We start from the raw sequence: 24,236 nt of genomic DNA, 5'->3' as shown, positions 1-24,236 counted from the left end.
CTGTCACAACAGATCCTCCTGAAGAGTCTGTCCCCTTCCTTCTTACAGCTGTCCTTAAGATACTAAAAGGAAATTCAAACATATTAGAGGCTGCAAGGAAAGGCTTAGAGTTTTGTCCACTTACACTAAAGCTGTATTTCTGTAGGAAAAGCAGAAAGTACTTCACCTTATCTTGGAAGTTTGGATTGGATCCAACACTACAGAGAAACTGAACCACATCCACATGCCCATATCGAGCTGCAACATGAAGAGCTGTCTCCCCAGACTGCAATTACAAAAGAACATAACAGTGTAATTTTGTATGTTGTCCCAAATTCACACCACTATGTACAGCTTGATAGTCTGTACTACTTGGGGCACACCTTTCTTCCTGTACCGTAACAGCTACAGTTAACAGAGGTCTCCAGTTTGCAAACTGTAGTTGTATGTGACAATCATGATACCACCAGACAAAAGGTATTTCTTCAAAGGCAATCCTTTCCTGGAACTTACTTTCCTATTTAATTTGCTGAAGATTGCAGCCACAATGGAATTTCTGAGTAATATGAAGAGACTGATGTGTGCATAGTTGCCACTGAAACAGGTATCCTATTCCTATTCTTACTATCCTTCTCAACTGTACATCCACACATGTAAGGAGTTGACCTAACATTTCATTATATTCTTTGGTACATGTATTTTGGTTATTACATAAAGTAATTTGCAAACTTTTTTTATAGTTACATTACAAAGAAACAGTATTTGTACTAACAGTGTAATTCCTCTTCCAGTATTTCTATCAGGAATTGAATACTGATATTGCTAGTATGCCTTTCCTTTCGCTAGTTCAATGACCAAAGCACATTTCACAACTACATACATTTCACAAGTATAACTGCTTCTGTACTGGAGCTTTGGCTAGCATGGAAATATTGCTGTGGTATAAGCTTGTAACAGCAACTGGCTTTTCAGGCAAATGTTGCTGAAATAACTGTGAAATACAGGCTAACAGCTCATCAACTCTAAGTTCTTAACCTCCTTTATACTCAATAAAGTAAAATCTATTTGTCAGACTAAAGTGATTTTCAATCAAGATGAATGAAAAACAGAATCACGATTTTACACTGAGTTCCAATGCAAAATCCAGTGTTCATGTGAAAATTAATTTAGGTTTGTTCTTCTCCACCTACCCACCATGTACTCACCACATTTATATGCACACTTGGTTAACATCCATCAGAAGAATAATCAGTACATTCAGCTACTTAAAAGCTGTGTTATTAAGCCCTCTATGTCAGCTTGTAAAACCAAACTAAAAAAATTCAGTCATTTTGTAGTGCTATGATGTGAAAAACACAGCAATGACAGCAGGATAGCAGAGTCCCAGGCTGCAGCAAGTGAGGAGAAGCCTTAGTGTGGCAGACATAAATGCAGAAAAAAAAGAAAAAAAAAAGTTGCTTACCTTTGGAAGGCCTCAGGTAGGCAGGAATCTCTTGCAAGATACCCTTGCCTCTACTGCCAACCCTTAAATGAAGTTTGGGAGGGGGTGAGTTCTGGCTCCATTCCGTCTGGTCACTCTGGTGCATTGCTTGCACCTGAGCTCCTTTGGGTTGGCTCTACCTTCCACCAGGTGTTCAACTAACAGCTGTTTCAGGCTGTGATTTAGCATTTTTGCTACACACATGAAGAATCAAAAATTCACAGCTCAAAATCATTTCAATCCAAAGACCTCTCTCTCTTTGCGAAGGTAAAGTTTTATGAAAACAAAATACCAAACAAGCTGTCCCCATGAAATATGGAAGAGATTTTGTTCTTACCTTATCCCTTACATCCAGAGGACATTTATTCTCATTCAGAAATTTCAGTGTTTCTATATGACCATGTCGAGAAGCCCAGTAGATCGCGTTAGATCCGGCCTGCCCAAAATGTTTGATTATAGGTGTCAGCAATCACTTTAGAATCCTGATTTTAGACATTTACTGAGGTAAAAATGCACATACATGTATACTGATATACTGAACAAATCAGACTCATCAGAGTAAATTTGCGCTCATCTCTTATATCAACCTTTTTATATATATACTTTTTTCCCTCAAATTGGTTTAACAACTGGACATATCAATACCAAAAACTCCACCACACTCTGTACAAGGATAATTAACAGGATAACTAACTCTATGCAAAGGATAATCCTCTTCACTCTTGCAAGTGAGATTATGGAGAAGTCATAAAATAAAAACCTCTGTTGTGCTTATTTTTCCATTTATTAGGTAGGAGCAGACAGTGCTTCAAGTTCACTTTAAATGAGAGCCAGATCATTTAAAGATATTATGAAGAAGCACTAATTGCAAAGTGTACCTGAATTTTAGTTGTGACATTCCTCACTGCTGAAATGTGTGCTTATCATTTTCATACTGAACAAAGTTCACCATTTTGATTTAGGGCAATTACTAATTTGAACAAACGCAGTCAACTTAATAAGCAAGAGCTACATTTTAAGATTCATTTTAAGATTACATTTTATCATTCAAATTACCACAACTAATAAAGTGATCAAAATGAGGATATATGCATTAGTAGCAAATGAAAGTATTAAAAATTTGCATTTATCTTTTTGCTATGGAGACTAGTGGATACCTTACAAAACAAGCTCTACAGCACATACTTTTTCATTTCCAATACAACCTGTTCTGAACTGCCTGTCCTCTGCTAGCTATACTGAATGCGAAAATCTTATATAGAAACAGTGACAAATCAGAATTCTTACTTTATCTTGGACATCAATACGGGATCCACGCTTTAGAAGCAACTGAAGCATCTGAATGTTTCCACAGCCAGCAGCAATGAGTAGTGGAGGTGTTCCATGCTAATAATGAAAAATACAAGCAAGAATAATGTATTTAAATTTTGAAGGATTAAGGACAGAGATTGGGACAAAAGAAAGACAGTTAATGGCATCTCTGGGTGTCCAGTTTTAAATAAGTCTTTCAGGAGTATTGTACAGTAAATAGCTCATTCCTTTGTCCAACTAAATTTATTATATATCAATTTGCTGCATTTTTTTGCGATGAAGTCACGCAGGCTAAATGACACAAAATGTTAACAGCACACTTTTCAATTTAGGAATAATAATGTTAAGTTCTCACTAGCCCAGTTTTCCAAAGATGGTCCCTTTCACAATTTCTTTATAGCTACATTTCAAACAGCTTATAAAAAAAGAAAAGAATATAAAAACAATATGTAAGTTTTTGGCCACAATATCTCAAAGACACAACCCACTAACAACATATTAGAAAGTTAAATGGTACTGCAGCATTTGAACAAAAATGCGTATTCAGGACTCCTTCACAGCAAAATGATAAATGCTTTCCTTTCACAGTACTCTTCAAGAATACTTCTTGAAGTGTTTTATAATGAACATTAAAATCATTCAAAAAAAACCACCAAACCTGAAAAGTCAAAGCTGAGATAATTTATCCAAGGTTTAACAGCAGAGCCAGCAATGGAACCTCAGTCTCCTAGGCACAGTTAAAATACCCCACTCGAGCAGCTGCAGGATACTAAAATTCTTCAGCAGGCAACTCATTTTGTTTCTGAAAATTAATGGCCCAATCTAACATCGTGTTCATATATACAGTTTCTGCTGTACGGGACTTTTGTTTCTGAGAGTGCTTTGCAAAGCTGGTTTGTCAGTCTGGTTATTTGTACATGTTCAGCCACCTTTATGTGCTCTAAGGAACAGTTGCAAACTGAAGCAAAGGCTAATCTCCAATGTAACAAAGCTCTTTTAAACAGATTTGATTAGTAGTTTTTCAATGGCTTTTTCAAAAGCATATTTCAGGCTCCATTTTCAGGTAGTCTAAGAAGACTGCAGGCAGAACCTATTAAAATTTTCCCTGAAGAAAGGCAGAACAATTTCCCATCCACTTGACATTTCTTTTTCATTTCATGTGTTACATTTCTATTACAGCCACACTGATATATTCAACAGGGTTAGAACTAGTTTGCCACCCACCTCATCACAGACCCACACTCTACCTTGTTAGGTTGATTGACATCGTAATTTGCCAGAGATCCCAGAAGGTGCTGTAATCCAGGAACATTGTCATCATTGATGGCGTGAATAATAGCTTTCATCACAAAAGAATCTTCCTCATCCTTGTAATTAAAGACAAAGAAGAAAAACTGTTAGCTTCAAGAAAAACAACCCCTCTCAAACTCAACAGTTGCAAAGACACTGAAAAATTTTAAAAAATGAAATTTTGAAGTCTTCTGATGAAAGTAATCCTTTGTGAAGCATACAGATAAAATGTTTGAATGTTGTTTGAAAGTCACCCCAAAAAGCCCTGCACCTTTTCTAGTGCAATAATACTTAATCTATAAACTCATTATTCACTAAGATTCCAGACATAGAACTAATTCCAGCAGAACTAATTACATGCATGTATCCAAAGGGAAATGGTCAGCAGCCTACTATGCCTCTTGATTGCACAAATCTATATGGCTGGATAGGATCTACTCAAGGGTGCTGATGGAGCTGGTTGAAACGCTAAACAAGCCACTCTGAAAAATTTACCAGCAATCTTGGATAACTGGAGAGTTCCCAATTGACTAGATACTAGGAAATGCAATGCCCATCTGCAGGTAGCGCAGAAAGGAAGATGAGGGGAATTACAGGTCATTTTGACCTTGGTGCCAGGCAAGATCATTGAGCAGATCGCCTTGAGTGCCATCAAATGGCACATACAGGACAATCAGGTGATCAGACCTTATCAGAATGGACTTATGAAAGGCAGGTTCTGCCTGACTAACCTGGTCTTCTTCTACAACATTACCCACTTAGTGGATGTGAGAAAGGCTGTGGATATTGTTTACATGGATTTCAGGAAGGCATTCAATTCTGTTTCCCAAAACCTCCTCCTAGAGAAACTTGCTCCTCATGACTTGGATGGATGTACTGTTCACTATGTAAAAAACTAGTTGGATAGCTGAGTCCAAAGGGTCTTTGTGAATGGAGTTAAATCTGGTCGGTAACTGTTCACAGGTGGTATTCTCTAGGGCTCAGTATTTATGTCAGTTTTTATATCTTTATCAGTAATACTGACGAGGGTATTGAGTGTGCTCTCAGTATGTTTGTAGATGACACCACATTGGGAAGGAGTGTTATCTGCTTGAGGGTTATCTCTCAAGAGGGATTTGGATAGACTATATGTACAGTCTGCATTCAACAGTGTGGCATTTAAAAAAGATGCTGGGTGCTGCACTTATGTCATAATAACCACACGCAGTGGTATACATTTCAGGAAAAGTGGTTGGAAAACTTCCTAATAGAGAAGGGGGTGCTGATCAGTAACCAGCTGAACATGAGCCTGCAGTGTCCCCAGGTGGCCAGGAATGCTTAAAGTGGTGTCCTGGCCTATATCAGAAATAGGGTGGCCAGTGGAGAAGTGATTGTCTCTCTATACTTGGCACTGGTTAGACTGCACCTTGAATACTGTGTTCAGTTTTGGGCCTATTAATACAAAAAGAATATTGACTTGTCTAAGCATGGGAAAAGAGCAACAAAGCTAATGAAAGGACTACAAAACATGACACATGAGGGGTGGGCTGAAGGAACTGGGGCTATGAAGTCCGGAGAAAAGGAGGTTGAGGGAAGACCTCATTACTCTCTACAACAACCTGACAGGAGGTTGCAGCGAAGACAATGTCAACTCTTTTCTAAGGTGACATGTGGCAACGGCCTTAAGTTGTGCCCTCCCTCCTTTCAATAAGTGGTTTAGATTGGAAATCAGGAAGAATTTCTTCGGAAAAAAAGGGTGATCAGGTATTGGTCAGTTATTGCCCAGGGAGGCAGTAGAATCACAATCCCTGGAGGTATTTAAGAGATGTGTGTATGTGACATGCTTTAGTGGCACACTTTTCAGTGTTAGGTACATCACTGGACTCAAGGATCTTAGAGGTCTTTTCTAACATGTTCAACACATTAAAAAGATAAGACACACACAAATACAAAATGCAGAATTGAGTTTTGTGTTATCCAGGGATATGCTGTAGAAGAGGTACTTTGGATCCAGCTTTCATGCATTCATATGGACCAGGTAGGAATCTAGAAAATAAATAATGAGCCTAGGTACATTTGCGGACATAACTTTATTTTTCTCCCATGCACTGAAATTCACTGAGCCAAATATCTGAACCTCTTATTTCCTTCATACTTTTTAAAAATCTAACATTAGAATGTGCAGAAAATGATCTCTTCTGCTGCAGTACAGGTATGGAACGCTGATGGAGTGTTAAAAGACATAATGACAGCTGATAAGCTGGGGTGGGGGAAGTGGGGAAAGTGGAAAAAGAGAATAAGCAGCGTGGAAGCAGAAAGATAGGAGAAAATGGAGACAAAGATATGTGGGGTTACAGAAGGGGGTACAAAAAAGATAACAAGAACAAAAGAGGCTTTGTGGAATTTTTGAAGTATGATACTATTAATGCACAGGAAAAATGAAGTTACCCAGTTCTAAACATATCGTTGTTGCTGATCACACAGGATTTCTGAATATGGAGAGTAAGATAAATAAGATGATTCTGGATTTATGAGAAAGTGTTAATTTCAAAGCATACAATTGCTACTACTTAAAATCCAGTAGATATATACAATCCCCAAAACTGAATACTGCCAACTCTAATATGTTGTCCTTAAATCACTGCGTACTATCCTTACTTTGATATTGCTGTCTGGCATTTGTCATATCTATGGAGGCTCAGTAATTCTGAATGCTCTGTTAAAAATACCCACAGTATTATTTTATGTTATACTGTCCTATGGAAAAAGTCAGATGCAACTTTTCCGCATTATAATTGCTACAGTACTAAAATTCCCCCTGAATAAAACTAAAAAATAGATAAATGAATTTCAAGCACAAGCTGTATGGTAACTTGTGGCATAAAGAGTGTCGTTGTATTGCTAATGAGCGGTAAACCTCAACAATAACTTGAGCCAGACATAAACACCACAAGGCCCCTAGCCCTCACATGTAACCAGACTTGGTTGCAGCGGGAAAACTGTTGCACTGCGCGGGTATAAAAGGTGGTAAGCACCTTCAATAAAAGTCCTTTGTGCTGCACCAGCGAAGGAGTCCACATCTCTTTCGCCACACCCGCAAGGGAGCTTGATGCCCTCTTTCAACAGTAACTGATAAATGAAATTTCAAAGTTGGTGTCATGCACAAGAACAGACTGTGGATAATTGCCCTTTGTAGATTTAAAATCTATTTCTTCCTACATCTGAGCATTTATTAATCCGGCACGTTTTGTCCAATACTCGTCTTAGAATTATTTCAGAAAACATTTCAGATGTATTAAGGCTTCCTAATCATACATGTATACACTTACCAGAGTATCATCACTCCTAGCAACACTCATATTACTTCTGGACAAGAAGGATCTTGATAATCTTTGGCACAAGGATATCAAACGTACTGATTGCTTTTTAAAAATAAGAAGAGAAAAGCTATATCAAAACAAAAATCGAAACAATACTTGTGATAGAATGCTATTGCAGAGCTTTTAAAGGAAGACTGTCTATTACTAACACAAACAAGTTTTATTCCAATCTCTCTCCCATCTCTTTTTGAAGTTGCATTTGAATCATCATCTATAATACAGATAAGCTATTCATTTACACTAGTAGAACTGTATAATATTTTTGGATTGGTACTATTTCTAAAAGCTATTCAGATACAGAGCAAAACATGGAAAGTAATTAAATGTGTGGATTTTAAAGCACAAACTGAAAATCTAACTGGGCACAAATTAACTGACAACATTCTCTTAAGCTGTTATTGTATTATATATATATATATATATACAGATGTATATATATATATATATGCAGTAAGATATTCCTAGACTTACAATTTAATATTAAGGAAGAAAATTAATATTTCAGTTTAATAAACACCATAGGTATTTACCAAACAGAGACACTGCACTGTGGCAAAAAAAAAAAAAAAAAAAAAAATTACAGGTATATCTGGATAGTTTTTGTTTCTGCTCAGTGGCTTAGCAAAATTATTTTATTTCTGGAAGTTTTGCACGAATGTGCGTAAGAACTTCTTCACGGTGAGGGTGACGGAGCACTGGAACAGGCTGCCCAGGGAGGTTGTGGAGTCTCCTTGTCTGGAGATATTCAAGTCTCGCCTGGACGCCTACCTGTGCGACCTGGTGTAGGGAACCTGCTTTGGCAGGGGGGTTGGTCTCGATGATCTCTAGAGGTCCCTTCCAACCCCTACAATTCTGTGATTCTGTGAAATCAGTAAAGCTCTTTTTCTAATATTACAGACTTCTGTTGTGTCATGTTTCACTCTCCTCGTATAAACAGTAGTCAGTCCTTGCTTACTATCAGTTTGAATTCCCTAGTGTGCACACAGAAGGAAAGAACTGCATTGACCAACAACTTCAGTTAATACCCTGCCTCACTTCTGAGAAGATTAAATGATGTTTTCCTGTAAATAGACTGGTAGTGTCAGAGCAAAAGCCCTTTGCAAAAGAGTCTTCGTATTCTGCTGGATGTTGGCACAACTTGGTGGAACAATTAATTCTGTGAGGCCTGCTTAAAAAATGTTTGATTTACCTGTATTACTGCCACAAAAACATGAACCTACATCTGGGAATGCCTTTCCTCTATAAACATGAGCAAGATAGGTGATAACAACAAACAACTAGCACGTAAACACTCCACACACACGAGCACTTCTGTGCAGACCATTAGCAAGGAAGTCTTCTCACTACACTCAAGCTCCTACTTTATTCCAAATGACAAAGGAAAAGCATGTTTTTCCAGAGCAGGTAACACTATTGGATTTATATGTTACCAGCACTGAGACGATTTATTGAATGACTTACTTTCCATTTTCGCCGTGCTGCAAATTTCTTGAATTTCTCCATATTCACTGCAGATGCTTTCCTACTCAGTGCTTGCTGAGTGTCTTTAGGCTGTGAGCAAAAGTAAAATATAGCTATGAAATATCCCACAGTTAAAACCAGAACTTTCATAAAACATCTTCCTTTATGTAAGACTTCCATTTACAATTACTTTATTATATGTGATGCTGTTTTTATAATGTAAGTATGTATTTGAATACCCACAATCTAGTGAGGCATGCAGGTGGAATTCCCTATGAATACAGTCTAAAGAAAATCCAGGTCTAAGAATATTTAATGAAATACTAAGTTGGGTTTTTTGTTTGTTTTTTTAAACAATAAATCAAAAAGCCAAAGAATGTTGATTTATCATTCTAAAGATAAGCTTCATTATTATGTACCACTGTGATGGAAGAATTGTGTATTATTTCCTAGACAAAACATGTCTTCTAGGAAAATTTCCTGGCTTAATTTAGTCAAACTTAGTTCCAATCTTAGAGTCATTAGCTAGATGCTGCTGGAACAAAATCACAATCGTATCCCACCTACCTATCCAGTAAGCTCAGCCTTTGATATTTCTCACAGGTTAATGTTAAGCACCAGTTACCAGTGAAACATACCTGGTTTTGCTGTGCTTAAAGTTATTTTTATTGGGAAATACGGGTAAAGGTAGTGATGAGAAAAAGTAAGAGAGGATATGAGCAGTGGAGAAGGCAGAAGGAGAACATTTGGAAAGTTAAGATTATGAAGGAACACTGCAAGGTACAAAACAATAGTTCCTGTTGCAAGAGTGGAAAATGTGTCTGTGAAACATAAACGTAGTGCTTGCTCTACTGGTTTAAAAATCACTTCAATATGACCCCAGTTGTCTACTTTCACACCTGTACTAGTTAAGATTAACTCATGAAAAAGTCAGCAGAGAACAGAGAATACTGGTACTTTTTCCAGTCAAATCTGCAGTTTGGCATATTGCTGTGGAAGTATATCTGCCCTAGGATGCTAAACGTGAACTGGTTCTCTGGAAAGTGGAAAGAGGTCACAGTGCAATCTCAAGGCTTGGGAAATCATTGCTGCTAAACACATTTACTATTCTTAATTAGAATTTGATAGGATATTGAAAAAAATCCATTACATGTGTTAGTGCACATTTTAAGAAGAGTGATAGGTCCACTTTTTCCCTTTCAGCCTAGAAACACTACAAAAGCTTGTCCTAAAACCATCACTGGAAGACTAAAGGAAGTTGAGGACTGCCCCACATCAACTGCTGCCTTCAGTCTAAAGGGGGAAAAAAGATAGAAGAGAGAGGACTCTTCTATGCCTGATCTAAATAAGGAGATTAGAAGACAACAAAGGGACTCGGTTGAGATAATGCATCTTTCTCAGTACAGTGCTCTCTGAACTCCAGCTTCTCTGGTTGAACATGAATTTTATCTTAATGATAAACTGCCCTTCTTGCATAAATTGCATATGTAAATGAAGTCCACAATTCATACTAGTATTCATACAGATAGCCTTCAAAAGCAGTAAGATATATTTAACAATTAGACCAATTTTCAATTTGAAGGCTTTGCTAAAGAACTTAACATGTGTAAGTGGAATAAGAAATCAAGAACGATTAAAAAACAGAACAGAGAATGAATTACATGCTCACCTTGATCCAAGGATGCAGCAAACTATCTTGAATTGTCATTCTCTTCCTACAACAGAAGAAAAGAGAATTGTTTCAGGTAGTAAAAAACAGAAAATACTATATAGTAAAAAAAATTAACATTGCAAAATATTCTGTAATTTGAAATATTAGAGACAATTCAGACTGCAACAATGCATATGCAAAAGGAACAACTCACTTTGGATCCTTGACTAGAAGTCTTCTTATAAAATCTTTAGCTAGGGCACTGGTATTACTGAAGAATTCTTCTTCAAATTCGTAATTCACAGCAGACACGTTTGCTAATGTTTCCTGCTTGGTTTCTCCAAGAAATGGTGATGCACCACTCAGACTGCAGAAATACAGAACTCTCCTCACATTACATGTTGAAACACAGCTATTTAATTCTCTCAGTTCAAACAACAGCAGAAAGTGAACATTTTCTTTCTTGCTTTAAGACTGGAAATACTATTTTCAGGAAGATTTGATTTAACAGGGCAAAAACATTCTCTGCAATTTTAGAGAATATTACCTACAGATTTGAAGATAGCTTCCCATGCAATCTCAAGGCCCACTAATGACCATTCTAATCAATAATTATAATACTGCTTTTATGATTATTCAACTTGAAACATCTGGTGCAATCAAAATTAGCTAATTTGCATTGGCATCACCAAAATCCCAGAGAACAATTTAAAAAACTAGCAATTCTAAGAACTGCCCATAGATTTTCATACTTACAGGATGTAAGTTATTACACCAATGCTCCTGGAATAAAAAAAGAACAAAAAAAGAGGGTTGAGGAAGAGTGGGGAGAAATGGAGAAAGAGAAGGAAGAGCGTAAGTTTAGAACACATAAATAACCATAACATTTATTTAAAATAAGATCTAGTAACTCACCACATATCTGCTTCAAGACCAAGAGGCTCATAATTTACTATTTCGGGAGCTAAAAGAAAAAATAACTAGATCAGAATATAGCCCATGAGGAAATCTATTTCAACCTGAAACTATATAAGTCAGATATAATAAACTAAGACGCTGACAGACTAAATACCTTTAGCATATTTTACAGTAGGAATGAGTGCTACGAATTGCTTAGTTAAATTTCAAAATATCATAAATTACCAAACGTAATGCTTCCTATTTATTTAAGTGGAAACTACAACAGATACAAGAAGTGCAATAACACAGTTTGAGAGAGCAAATTCTCAGCTAGAAAACACTACTTTTCAACACATTCACACCAATTTGCTACGCATTTTCACCAGAAATGAACAAAATGCATGCCACATTCATAAAAATCTGCACCAGAGGAGGTGACCCACTGTCGCTGCTGTCACAGCTGAAGCACACCACCTGTCCCTCACTGTGCTCACATCCACTATTACATCTCCATAAATATTCAGCAAGTCTCAATGAATGTCAGCGGGTGCAATGTTTTTTGCAGAGGAGTTATACACCTCTGCTTTGTACACACTTCCATGTCAAACATAGTTTCATCAGAATACCTCTCTGCTGCCATCTCTTACATGGCAACAAAAAGTAATAGAATATTGTCAGAAATATTAAACTTCCACTGCCATACCCCCAGCATGTGTCTCTGATGAAATGGATCAATATAATAACACAGGAGGCATTACTTTTGGAGCCACCATATAAACTCTATCTCAGTCAAACCAAGCTAAATCACATTTATCCTTTCACAGACTGGGAAGGAAGAGTTTTAACAACATCAAGTTTCTCACCAACAAACTCCGGTGTTCCGAAAATATTTTTGAATTCATTTCCAAAATCAATTCTGTGTGCTAAACCGAAGTCAATAATCTTGATTCGAGGCTTTGGTACATTTTTGTCCAACAACATTATATTTTCAGGCTTAGAAAGGGAGGAAAAGAGAGAAAAAGGAAATTACGTATAGGTACAAAATGTCTGATACATTCCAGTGCTATTCAGTGTTGAGCACTTTCTGTATATTCAGCAGAGAAATCCTGCTTTTTCCTATCACAATTTAACATGATAAAAATTAAATACAGCAAATCAGAGTTTCATGCTGATGACAAACAGCTAATTACTGCATGTACAAAATTTGACTCCTTGTGGATACAACAGCTGCAGTTTTCATTTGGAAAGATCCTGGTGAAACACATTCTCTCCAGTAAAGATCACAACCCCTGTATATGATCACTGCAGTTCTGCTAGAAGCTTACAAAAGACAAAAACTATTAAGTAGTATTTGATCAATATTACCCCCTGAAAGAGTTTTTTTTTTCACAAAAAATGACGAAACAACAAATCAGGGAAGTATATCTCTCTGCTTTTGGTTCTCCAAGAGAAACTTTAGGAGTGGTCCAGCTCTCAGACTTTAAGGCTTGAAATCCTTTCATAGATGAATAGCAGGTTCTTGTATTTAGCAATTACTTTTTAAAATACAGCAAAGGATTATTTACAACACAGAATCATAGAATGGCTTAGGTTAGAGGAGACCTTAAAGATCATCTACATCCAACCTTCTGACGTAAGCAAGCTTGCCACCCACATCAGGCTGCCCAGGGCCCCATCCAGGTTGGCCATGAACGCCTCCAGGGATGGGGCATCCACTGCTTCTCTTGGAGCCTGACCACTCTGTGAGTAAAAAATTTCATCCTAACATCTAACCTAAATTTCCCCTCTTTTAGTTTAAAGCCATTCCCCTTGTCCTATCACTATCTGACCGTGAACATAATTTGCCAAAAGATGGAACAAAGAAGAAAAAATGTCAAGACTATCATGGAATCATAGAATGGCTAAGGTTTCACTTTTAAGGTTTGACTTTCAAGATCACTGAATTCCAGCCCTTAGGATGGGCAGGGCCACTCCCTCTTGTATTACTACTATCAACCCGTGTAAAAAGTTCCTGCTTATAAGCTCCCTTCAAGTACTAAAAGACTGCAATGAGGTATCCCCAGAGCCTTCTCTTCTCCAAGCTGAACAAGCCCAACTCTCTCAACTTTTCCTCACAGGAGATGCTTCAGCCCTTCTCCGAACTCACTCCAACAGCTCTATATCTTTCTTGTGCTGAGGGCCTCAGACCTGGATGCCGTACTCCAGGTGAGGTCTCATGAGAGGGGGACAATCCCCCTCAATGACTTCTTCTCCTAGTCTGTAATGTATTTAGTATCAACCCAATCCAAGTCTAACAATTTGCACTTGGCCTTGTTGAACATCTTCTACTCCACTTTTCAAGCCTGTCCAGGTCCTTTTGGATGACATCCCTTCTTTCTGTTGTGTCAGCTACACCACTCAGCTTGGTGTTACCAGCAAACTTGCTGACAGTACACTCTCTTTCACCATATATGCCAGTGTAGTAAGGAAGGCGGGTAGCAGAACTGCTGCCTTGGAATTACGGAGGTTAGTTTTTGGCCTACCTTAGAGACCTGGCTAACAAGATTCCCTCAAGAGGTAGATCTAAAGGGAAAGGAGTCTGTGAAGGCTGGGCCTTCTTCAAGAAGGAAATCTTGAAGATGCAGGAGCAGCCTGTAGCAATGCACTGAAAGCTGAGCCAAGGAAAAAAAAAGAGTTTATGAGCTCTGGAACAAGGGGCAGCCAGTTCGGGCTTATACAGTTGTTGTCAAGTTGTACAGGAAAAAAAATGAGGATCAAACTCATCTGGAACTCAGTTTGACCAGCTGGACTGCTGGGATCAAAGACCCATGATAAATGGAGTTTTTTTCAGGTGACAAGTGGTAGAATGTGAGGAAAAGCTGCACTATGGGAAGATTAGATAGGATAATGGCAAGAATTTCTTCCTGGAGAAGGTGGTCATTAGAATGCATTGCTCAGGGACATGGTATAGACCTCTCCCTGGAGGTGCTTAAAGAGATGCATGGACCAGACACAGTCCAGTAATAAGACTCCATAGGTCATGCTGATAGTTGGATCTGGTGATCCTGATGGTCTTTTCAAACCAAAATGATTCTATACGCTGGTCTGCTCTGAGGAATTCTAAGAGTTACGCCATACTGCTCACATTGTAAAAAAGGACACCCAGAACAGATAAGAACAACTCTGGCCCATTAGCCTTCTATTAACTCTCTTTCTCAACAACAAGGGTTGATACACAAGGCTGATAAATCACTTCCAAAACCAGTTTTCTTTATTTTCTTTATTTCAAGATTTTCTCCTCAGTTTGTTTTCTCCTTCATTTTGTAGGAAGTTGCAATTTTCCATGAAGAATCTTATATTAAACACAGATGAGAACTATATGGTTCAGTAATTTCTTTCCATTGGCTGATATCTTCCCTGTCTATATAAGTAAGCAAAACAAAACTACAGCCAAGATCTGCACGATGGAAGATTTCTGGTTAATGTTACAAAAGAAATATAGAATCATAGAATTTGGTTGGAAAGAACTCTTAGGACCATCTAGTTCCAACCACCCTGCTACAGGCAGGGACACCTCCCTCTACACCTGGTTGCACAAACCCCCATCCAGCCTGGCCTCGAATGCTTAAAGGGAAGGGGCATTCACAGTCTCACCGGGCAACCTGCTCCAGTGTCACACCTCCCTCACAGTAAAGAATTTCTTCATAATATCTAGTCTAAATTTACACTCTTTTACTTCAAAACCATTTTCCCTCATCCTTTCGCTTCCTGCCCAGGTACTGAAGGGCCCATGCAGGTACTGGAAGGCCATTATAAGGTTCCTCCAGAGCCTTCTCTTCTCTAGGCTAAAGAGCCCCAGCTCTCTCAGCCTGTCCTCATAAGGGAGGTGCTCCAGACCTCGATCATCTCTGTGGATCTCCCCAGGATCCACTCCAACAGTTTGATGCCCTTTTTGTGTTGGGGGCCACTGGACACAATACTCCAGGTGGAGTTTCATAAGTGCACAAGTAGAGGGGCAGAATCACCTGCCTCAACCTGCTGATCACACTTCTCTTGATGCAACCCAGGATACGGTTGGCCTTTTGTGCAGCAAGTGCATATTGCCAGCCCATATTGAATCTTTCATCAACTGACACCCCCAAATCCTTCTCCTCAGGGTTGCTCTCAAGCCATTCTCAGCCCAACCTGTATCTGTGCTTGGGATTGCCCCAACCCAGGTGCAATCCAGGACCTTACACTTAGCCTTATTGAACTTCATGAGGCTGGCATGGGCCTACCTCTGAAGCTTGTCGAGGTCACTCTGGATAGCATCCCTTCCTTCTAGCGTGTCAACTGCACCACTCAGCTTAGAGTCACCTGCAAACTTGCTGAGGGTGCACTCAATCCTACTGTCCATGTCGCCTACAAAGATGTTAAATAACACTGGTCCCAGCACTGATTCCTGAGGAACACCACTCCTCACCCGTTTCCACTTGGACATTGTCCACAACTCTCTGAGTGGTCCATCTATCAAACATATTTTTCTCCAGTTTCTTGACCAGGATGTTGTGCGGGACAGTATCAAATGGTTTGCATAAGTCCAGGTGGATAATATCAGTTGCTCTTCCTTTATCCACTAATGCTATAACTCCATCATAAAAGGCCATTGAGTTTGTCAAGCATGACTTGCCTTTGGTGATGCCATGCTAGTTACCACCAATCTCGTCTTTATTTTCCATGTACCTTAGTAAGGCTTTTAGTAGGATCTGCTCCATGATCTTGCCAGGCACAGAGATGAGGCTGACTGGCCTGTAGTTCTCTGGATCTTCTTTTTTCCCTTCTTGAAAACGGGAATTATGTTTCCCCTTTTCCAGACAGTGGGAACTTTACCAGACTGCCATGACTTTTCAAATATAATATATAGCAGCTTGGTGACTTCATCCGCCAGTTCCCTCAAAACATGTGCATGGATCTTATTGGGTCCCGTGAACTTCTGCACCTTCAGGTTCTTCAGATGGTCTTGAACCTGATCTTCACTTACAGAAGGCAGATCTTTCTTCTTCCAGTTCTTACCTTTGCTTTCTGCAGCTGGGGTGGTGTGGCTTAGAGCCCTTGCTGGTGAAGATTCAGGCAAAGAAGTCACTGAGCACCTTAGTTTTCTCTGTATCCCTCATGATCACATCTCCAGTTTGCTTCCGGAGAAGGTTTACATCTTCCCTGGCCTTCCTTTTATTACTGATATACCTGTAGAATTTCTTCTTGCTCCCTTTAATGTCCCTGGCTAGATTTAATTCTGTCTGGGTTTTAGCTTTCCTAACCTGATTTCTGGCTGTTCAGACAACTCCTCTGTAGTCCTCCCAGATAACCTGCTCTGGTTCCACTCCCTACAGACATTCTTTTTGAGCTTAAGTAAGTCCAGGAGCAATTTGTTGATTCATGGAAGCCTCCTGGCATTTTTGCCTGTCTTCCTTTTTCCCAGGATGTACTCCATCAGGGCTTAGAGAAGATGGCCCACAAATACTGACCAGCTTTCTTGGGCCCCTCTTCCCTCCAGGGCTTTATCCCATGCCACCCTGCCAAGTAGTTCCCTGAAGAGTTCCAAGTCTGCTCTCCTGAAGTCCAGACTGGCAAGTTTGTTACATACCCTCTTTCACACTCTAAGGACCTTGAACTCCATCATTTTGAGGGCACTGCAAACAAGGCTGCTCTTGAGCTTCACATTACTCACCAGCCCCTCTTTCTTGGTGAGGACAAGGTCCAGCACAGCACATTTTCTCGTGGGTTGCTGTACCACTGAAAGAGGAGGCTACCATCAACTCATTCCAGGAACCTCTTCAACTTCTGGTGCCCTGCTGTGCTGTCCCTCCAAAAGATATCAGGGGGACTGAAGTTCACTATGAGGACCACGTTTTGTGAATATGAAGCTCCTCCTATCTGTTTACAGAGGCCCTCATCTACTTCCTGATCCAGCAGCCTGTAGCAGGCTCCTACTATGATGTCTCCCTTTCCTGCCTTTCCTTTAACCCTAACCCATAAGCTCTCTCTCAGCTTCTCAACTATCCCCAGGTGGAGCTCCCTGGACTCCAGCTGGTCAGTGATGTAGTAGGCAACACCTCTTCCCTTTTCCCCTGCCTGCCTTTCCTAAAGAGTTTATACCCACTCATTCTATCATGTTTCAGTGATGCCAATGACATCATAGCTGTGTAGGCAGGCACATGCCCACAACTCCTCTTGCTTGTTCCCCATGCTCCATGCACTAGTGTATAAGCATTTGAGTTGGGCTCCCATTGAGGCTAATTTACCAACTGGAGCTCCTTTATCTTTCACCTTAGGTGCTGTCTTACTGGCTTACGATCCAACTGTAGGCCCAGAGCACCCATTATCATCATCAGCCCCAAAGTGGGATGGTTTGAAGATCTCCTCTCTCAGAAACACTAGTTTAAGCCTTCCTGATTAAATTGGAAAGCTTGTTGCCAAAGGATGGTCATCTTCTTCTCTGAGAGATGAACCTCTTCCTCCTACAGAAGACCAGATTTCTCAAAACTAGTTCCATGACATAAATAGCTGAAGCCCCATTCATGACACCACTAGTCCTGTTCATGGCTCTAGACTTTAATGGATGTTGCTCACAGTTATGTGCATTCTTATATGCTCAACATACCTTTAGATCAAAGTGGGCAATTTGAAGAGAATGGAGATACTGAACACCGTTAAGTATTTGCTTGAGAAATTCTGTGGCTTCCTCCTCTGTAAGAGACTCTTTTTCAGCTAAGAAGTCGAAGAGCTCTCCACCTGCAACACTGAGAAAGCAAAAGTAGAGTTACTGCCAAGCTTGTTTTAACCTACAGGCTCCTTTAGCACAATTATTATCAGACCAACCTCAGAAAGCATAAAAAAAAAAAAAGCTTATAAATTGTCAGTGTCAAAGTAGAAAATGGAAAACACTTAATTCAGTATCTGAAATAGTAATTACCCCTAACTTCCCCTGAAAAGTAATGATTACAATAGAAAAAATTCGTTTTTTTTTTTTAATAAAAGAAGGTTGGAACAACTAAACATACATACATTTACAATAGGCTGTATCTAAATTTAAGTGAACTAAAACCCATACTCAAATCATATTGAATAGCTAGAAAATAAAGTTTGTCTTTGTTCATACACCCATATGACATCAGATTTTGTTTGATTGTATTTTATTGGAAAATACAAAATTCAAAACTTTCTTTATAATAATTACCAATATTGTTTTTTTTCATTATTCTTTAAAAACTGAATTAAAGAACACAACTTCCCCAAAGTGTTCAACTCCTGAAAAACATAGTGTACTCTCTGAAATAGCGTTATCGCACTCAGCATGCACGTTATATTTCTACTCTAATCTACTGCACAACTTCTTCTAACAGGAAAAATCTACAACTGCTCTTAAAACAATTTGGCTGCTTTCTGGGATGCAAGTGCACATCGCTGGCTCCTGTCCACCTTGCCTCCTACCAGTACACCCATGTCCTTTTAATCAGAGCTGTGGTCTATCTTTTCATCCTCCAGCTTGTTCTGATAGTGGACATTGCAATGATCCGGTTGTGAGATCTTGTACTTGGATTTGTTGAACCTCATGAGGCTCTCCTGGCCCACTGCTTGAACACAGGTCTTTTTAGACAGCATTCAGTCTCTCAAGTGTGTGACTGTACCACACAGCTTGCTGTCATTTGCAAACTTGCTGAGCATGCACTTGATCTCACTGTCAATGTCATTCATGATGAAGATACTTAAAAGTGTTGGCCCTAGTACTGACCCCTGAGGGACGCCGCTCACTGATCTCCATTTGGGCATGAGCCAGTGATATTTGCTGCTTATGATCTTGCAATTAGTTCCTTGTCCAATGAACAGCCCATGCATCAAATCGTTGTCTTCCAATTTGGAGAAAAGGATGTTGTGGGGGAATGTGTCAAGGGCCTTACTGAACTTCAGACAGACAACATCAGTGATTCTTCCCTTGTCCACTGACACAGTTTCAGCTTCAGAGAAGGTCACCGAGTTGGTCAGGCAGGACTTGCTATTGGGGAAGCCATGCTGGTTGTCTTGCATCATCTTCTACTTTTCCATGTGCCTTAACATAGCTTCCAGGAGTAGGAGGATCTGCTCCATAGGTGGGGACTATTACCCTCCTGGGCTTTCCTTTTCCAGTTGATGTACCTGTAGAAGCCTTTTTTATTCTTTGCAATCCTTGCCAAGTCCAGTTCCAATTGGGCTTTAGCCTTCTTCCCAACTACATACCTACACAATGTAGCAGCATCAGGTTACCTGTCCCTATCTTCACTGCATTTTCTTCTTCTTCTCCAGTTTGACCAGTAGGTCCTGGTTCAGCTACACTGATCTCCTTTCCTGCCTTCCTACACTTGGAGATGGAGAGCTCTTCTGCAATAAAGAAAGCTGCCTTGAAGATCTGCCAGTACTACTGGCATCCTTGAGGACAGATTCCCAGGGGAGTTTTGTTGACTTCACTCCCTGAGGAGCTGGAATTTGCCTTCCCTAAAATTTAGCATCTTGATTTTACTCTTTGTCTGTCCCATATCCCTTAGATGTGTGAACTTCACCATTGCATGAAGTGAACAAGAAACAATATTCACAACTTTTCTTAAAATATAATTAAGCTCTCTTCAGTTTAAGAACGCCTACAGAAGTAACTTGCCACTCTACAACTGTTCTTTCCTGTTTATAAAAACAACAGTATTACACAGAAAGGTGTTAGAGATAGCAAAGAAAGTCACATTATACCTTGTATTTTGTACAATACTGATAATTTAAAAATTATATGTATATATATGTCAGAAAGCACAAACTAATACAGTATTTATACTGTCTTTCTGTAGGGAAAAAATAATCTGTTCGTGATTTAAAGTTCTAATTATGAAAAACAATGGGATTAACATATAACAATAGCTACACAGTCCAGGCAAGTTTCTGGAAATACATTTGACTTACTTTATTGTGTCTACTTTTCAAGAGACTTAATCTGCATTATTGTAATGCAAATTGCATGAAAAGTGTATTTTAATGAGTTCTTGGAGCCTTCACTGAGCTGCCTAGAAGACAATAAGAGTATTGTTTTGGGTATTATTTGGGGTGTTGTAATATTTTCCTCATGAAAGCAATTATTAAAACAACTGCAAAATGAAATGCAAGAATTACAGACTGCAAGGAAGAGAGATCATTTCAATAATTTTTTTTTGTTTGTTTTAGAAACATTAAAATGAAATTGCTGCAGATTAAATACAGTTGATTATCTTATACAGGCTGGTCAGAAAGATCTTACAAATGGATGCATATGCATATTCCCTCATTCTTTGCTTCCCTCTGAATTGAAGTAAAAGGTTTCAGAGAGCTTAATAATTCAGGTATTGTTTATTAGCTTTCTTCTAATGCTTGTCAGAAGAATGTTTACTCTTACCTTCCTGCTAACCCTGGCCAGGTCTGATATTAAACACTATCACCATAGGTATACAGAAAATCATTGCATCATTACAAGGTAATTGTTGTTTTATAACATCTCATAGAGTGCTAAAGCATGTCTGCACTCAACATGCTTTACAAACTAAGTTTTAACTCTGAAGATTATTTACTGGCTCACAGTTCCCTTGATCAGTGGAATCTACTCTCACAAATCATATAATCACTTTATATACCTAGAATTCACATTGGATGATCTTGAGTGGACTTCCAAAAATTGCACATTAAGGAACTGCTTTAAAAAAAGCCAATCTAAGACACTGGCTGTCAAACCTATGTCAGTCCTTACAAATCTAAAATACTGTCAGGTTTTCAAGTTTAGTCCTGTGCTTCAGCCAGGATAATGTGTTCCCATACTAAATAAAAAGAGTGTAAACCATTCTCCCATGTTTAACTTTAGAGGTGAAACTGCAAGCCAGAACTGTAACAAAAGAAAAGCCTACTCACCAAAAGACTACCTGCACGTAGTCTTTTCTGCTGCATGGCAGCAATCTCAATCTAAAGGAGAAGAGGCAGGCCATTCAACTCCTAAGACTGACCTTATAAAACTTCAGCCTCTCCCAAGAACAATACTGGTTCCACTGCCATCACAGTGACCCAGCATTGTTTCTCACGTACCAAAAACAAGTTAGGCTTGATACTGCTGGTGAATGAATGCCCTGCTTAAATCTAGTTGAAACCAGATCACTAGACAGGCTTCCCTACTGCTGCCAGAACCCTGCAATCTGGCTTCCAGCTTGCCTTTCAGACACTACACAGGGATCCATACAGCATTACATAGCTGACTGCTGCCAACAGACTGGGTGAGGATTGTTTTCTTCAGGGTGCAGAGACAATGAGTTCACTGAGTACAAGGATTTCCTTCTGCAAAACACTTTGGAATAATTATATATTGTATCCTCTGGAAGTACATAGCTTTTTCTCTATGTTCTTTTTCTCTCTGCACTTTCTGTTTGCTAGCAGGAGTTACAGACAGCTTTCTGAGCAATTCACCTGTGCATTGACAACTCTTCTCTACAAACTGCTATCAAGGTGAGCAACAAGATATATCTCTTCATATTAACATTAACAGCTGAACATAAGTCACATCTGAATCCCATTACAGTTTCAAAACCTTTACTTTCACCATTATGTAACTGTTACCTTTGAAGCATTAACTCTTTGCTGTTCCTGAATTAAACCTTTCTGCTTACCTTTAAATTGGAAATGTTTTGCAATTACAATAAATAGGTTGTTCATATATTTGCTTCAGTATACTACGAATTTGTGACTCATGAGTATCACACTTTGATCCTAGAGGCCAGCTTTTATTATTTACTGTGCTGTAACACAGAAAGCTGCAAGGACTGAGTAAATCTATTTTCACTTCAAACATCACTTCACTTCATACTGTTTTCAAGCAGCAGAGCCAGGCGTTTTTAGAAACAGCAACAGCCCTGAACTTGAAAATATTCTGTACAATCATTTTTACTAAGACTAACACTGGTATCACTGCATCCCCAACACAACTAGGCAGCAATGCTAGCTTTCCTGAACTGGTTAAGTGAAACAAAGACTTGGGTCTGCTGCATTTACATAAAATGCAGCAGTGGTAAGCACAATTCCCCGTCTTTCCAAACGAAGGCTGACAAGATGTTTTTGCAGCTCACATATTTCCCTCTGGGAACTGAAATATATCACACCTGCCAAAAAAGGACTTCCAGATAGTACTGTTTCAAGTCTCCTCAACTAGGAAACATCGCTAACCAGCAGACCTTGGAGGAAGTCATTACAGGAACCAGCACAGGGAACTTAAAACCAATTAACCTTCAAAGTCAATGTGGCCACCTCATAATGACTCAGTCACATGCTGGCTTGATCACATTGCTTATATGATAATATTGTCTAAATGATAATTAATGATTATCTAATGATTCCTCATTAAGTCAAAGAAAACAAAACATAAAATGCTAAACCCTTGTTTCAAGCAACTTAACCCAAGTTTAAGCTAAAAAGATTTAACCAATAGATTTCAAAATAATGTGAAGTAGAAAAGCTAAAATCCAGAATCAGTTTATTCAAATTTTTAAAGCAGAATTAATTTGAGAAGTTATCTGAATAATTTTTTACTACAGGTATCAGTGCCCTTTCCTAATTCAAAATATTGTGTTATCAATTTGCAGAAGAAATGCTCTCTTCTACAGAGTCTGGTTGTCTGTGATCAACTGTCTCTCCTATGATTCCTTGAATTTTTTCAAATTATAAGTTTTCTGTCCAAGACTAGAGTAAAATATTGCTACTTCCATTTTATTTAAGGGTTTTAGTACTCATTTATCAGCTTTTATGAACTATATAATTGCCAAGTCACTCCTCTGAAGTAAAAAGCGTGCCAAATATTTTGAAAGGGCAGTTCAAGGGTGCTGCTTTTTTTTTTTTTCTTGTATCCTACCCTTGCAACACTATCATATTTAGTTTATTTTTTTAAGGAAACAAAAACAAAACAACCAAGGGCTTATTACTGCATTACAACTCCTTGTCATTTCACTGCTCCAGCCCATAGTGGAGATACACACTGTTGTGAAACCCTCCATCTGAATTCTACAAGCATACAGACCAAGCAGCTTTGTCTTCAGAATAACTAGCCAGAAGAACATGCGCTCTGTAACTGGGCAGGGATCTAAACACTCAACTTCCAGTAAGATGGAGACTTGGAAACTCCAGTACATCTTTCTGCACCTGAACACATCTGTTAAGTCTTTATTCCTAGGTGCTGAAACAGTCCCTGTGGTCCTATCTGACAGCCTGTGATTCAGTATTTTGAAGTTAAAAGGTAGCACAGCATCTCAAGATCAGCACTGTGGAGCATGCTTATCTGCTGCTATCTCCCACTAATCTCCAAAAAGCCAGTACAAGGCTCATCAAGAACATAGCAAGTCAGAGGTAAATTTAACAAAAATATCAAGGCTATTTTAGTCAAAATACAATTAAAGAAATTGTGCTGCCTTCAAACCTCAGCGGAAGTCAAGCTATTTTAAGCAAAGTAAGTTAATTCTGATGAGATACAAGAGATCACAGAGTTCATTGTTACTTGTACTTATTTTTTTGATAAGCAACTCAAGATGTCATTAAAATTTTTTATATGGATCTATCACCCGCTCTTTGCTCTGGGAAGGTTTAAGTTAGACATTAGGAGGAAGTTTTTCACACAGAGGGTCATGATACAGTGGAACAGTTTGCCCAGAGAAGTTGTGGATGCCCCATATCTGGATGCATTCAAGGCCTGGCTAGGCATAGCTCTGGGCAGCTTGATCTAGTGGTTGGCGATCCTCCAGGTAGCAGGGGAGTTGAAGCTAGACGTTCT

The 24,236-nt window shown here is 39.0% G+C and overlaps 1 protein-coding gene across 2 annotated transcripts in view; it reads right to left on the bottom strand.

Moving 5' to 3' along the window:
• The window catches only part of DAPK1 (death associated protein kinase 1), a 92,030-nt gene that overhangs the window by 26,097 nt on the left and 41,697 nt on the right, over window positions 1-24,236 (bottom strand). For both annotated transcript variants that reach the window (XM_085212899.1, XM_085212900.1), the window contains exons 4-15: window positions 18,051-18,189; window positions 12,295-12,424; window positions 11,447-11,495; window positions 11,288-11,314; window positions 10,746-10,898; window positions 10,550-10,595; window positions 8,881-8,970; window positions 7,369-7,461; window positions 4,018-4,137; window positions 2,747-2,845; window positions 1,797-1,895; window positions 167-265 (exon numbers count right to left, since the gene is read on the bottom strand). In XM_085212899.1, the coding sequence (XP_085069025.1) occupies window positions 167-265; window positions 1,797-1,895; window positions 2,747-2,845; window positions 4,018-4,137; window positions 7,369-7,461; window positions 8,881-8,970; window positions 10,550-10,595; window positions 10,746-10,898; window positions 11,288-11,314; window positions 11,447-11,495; window positions 12,295-12,424; window positions 18,051-18,189 (1,144 nt within the window). The remainder of the gene's footprint in view (window positions 1-166; window positions 266-1,796; window positions 1,896-2,746; window positions 2,846-4,017; window positions 4,138-7,368; window positions 7,462-8,880; window positions 8,971-10,549; window positions 10,596-10,745; window positions 10,899-11,287; window positions 11,315-11,446; window positions 11,496-12,294; window positions 12,425-18,050; window positions 18,190-24,236) is intronic.

Source organism: Meleagris gallopavo, chromosome Z (assembly GCF_905368555.1).
Source record: "Meleagris gallopavo chromosome Z, MGAL_WU_HG_1.1, whole genome shotgun sequence".
In the NCBI taxonomy this organism is placed as follows: domain Eukaryota; kingdom Metazoa; phylum Chordata; class Aves; order Galliformes; family Phasianidae; genus Meleagris; species Meleagris gallopavo.
Note: the sequence above shows the minus strand (reverse complement) of the source record. Positions and strands in the feature narration are given on the sequence as shown.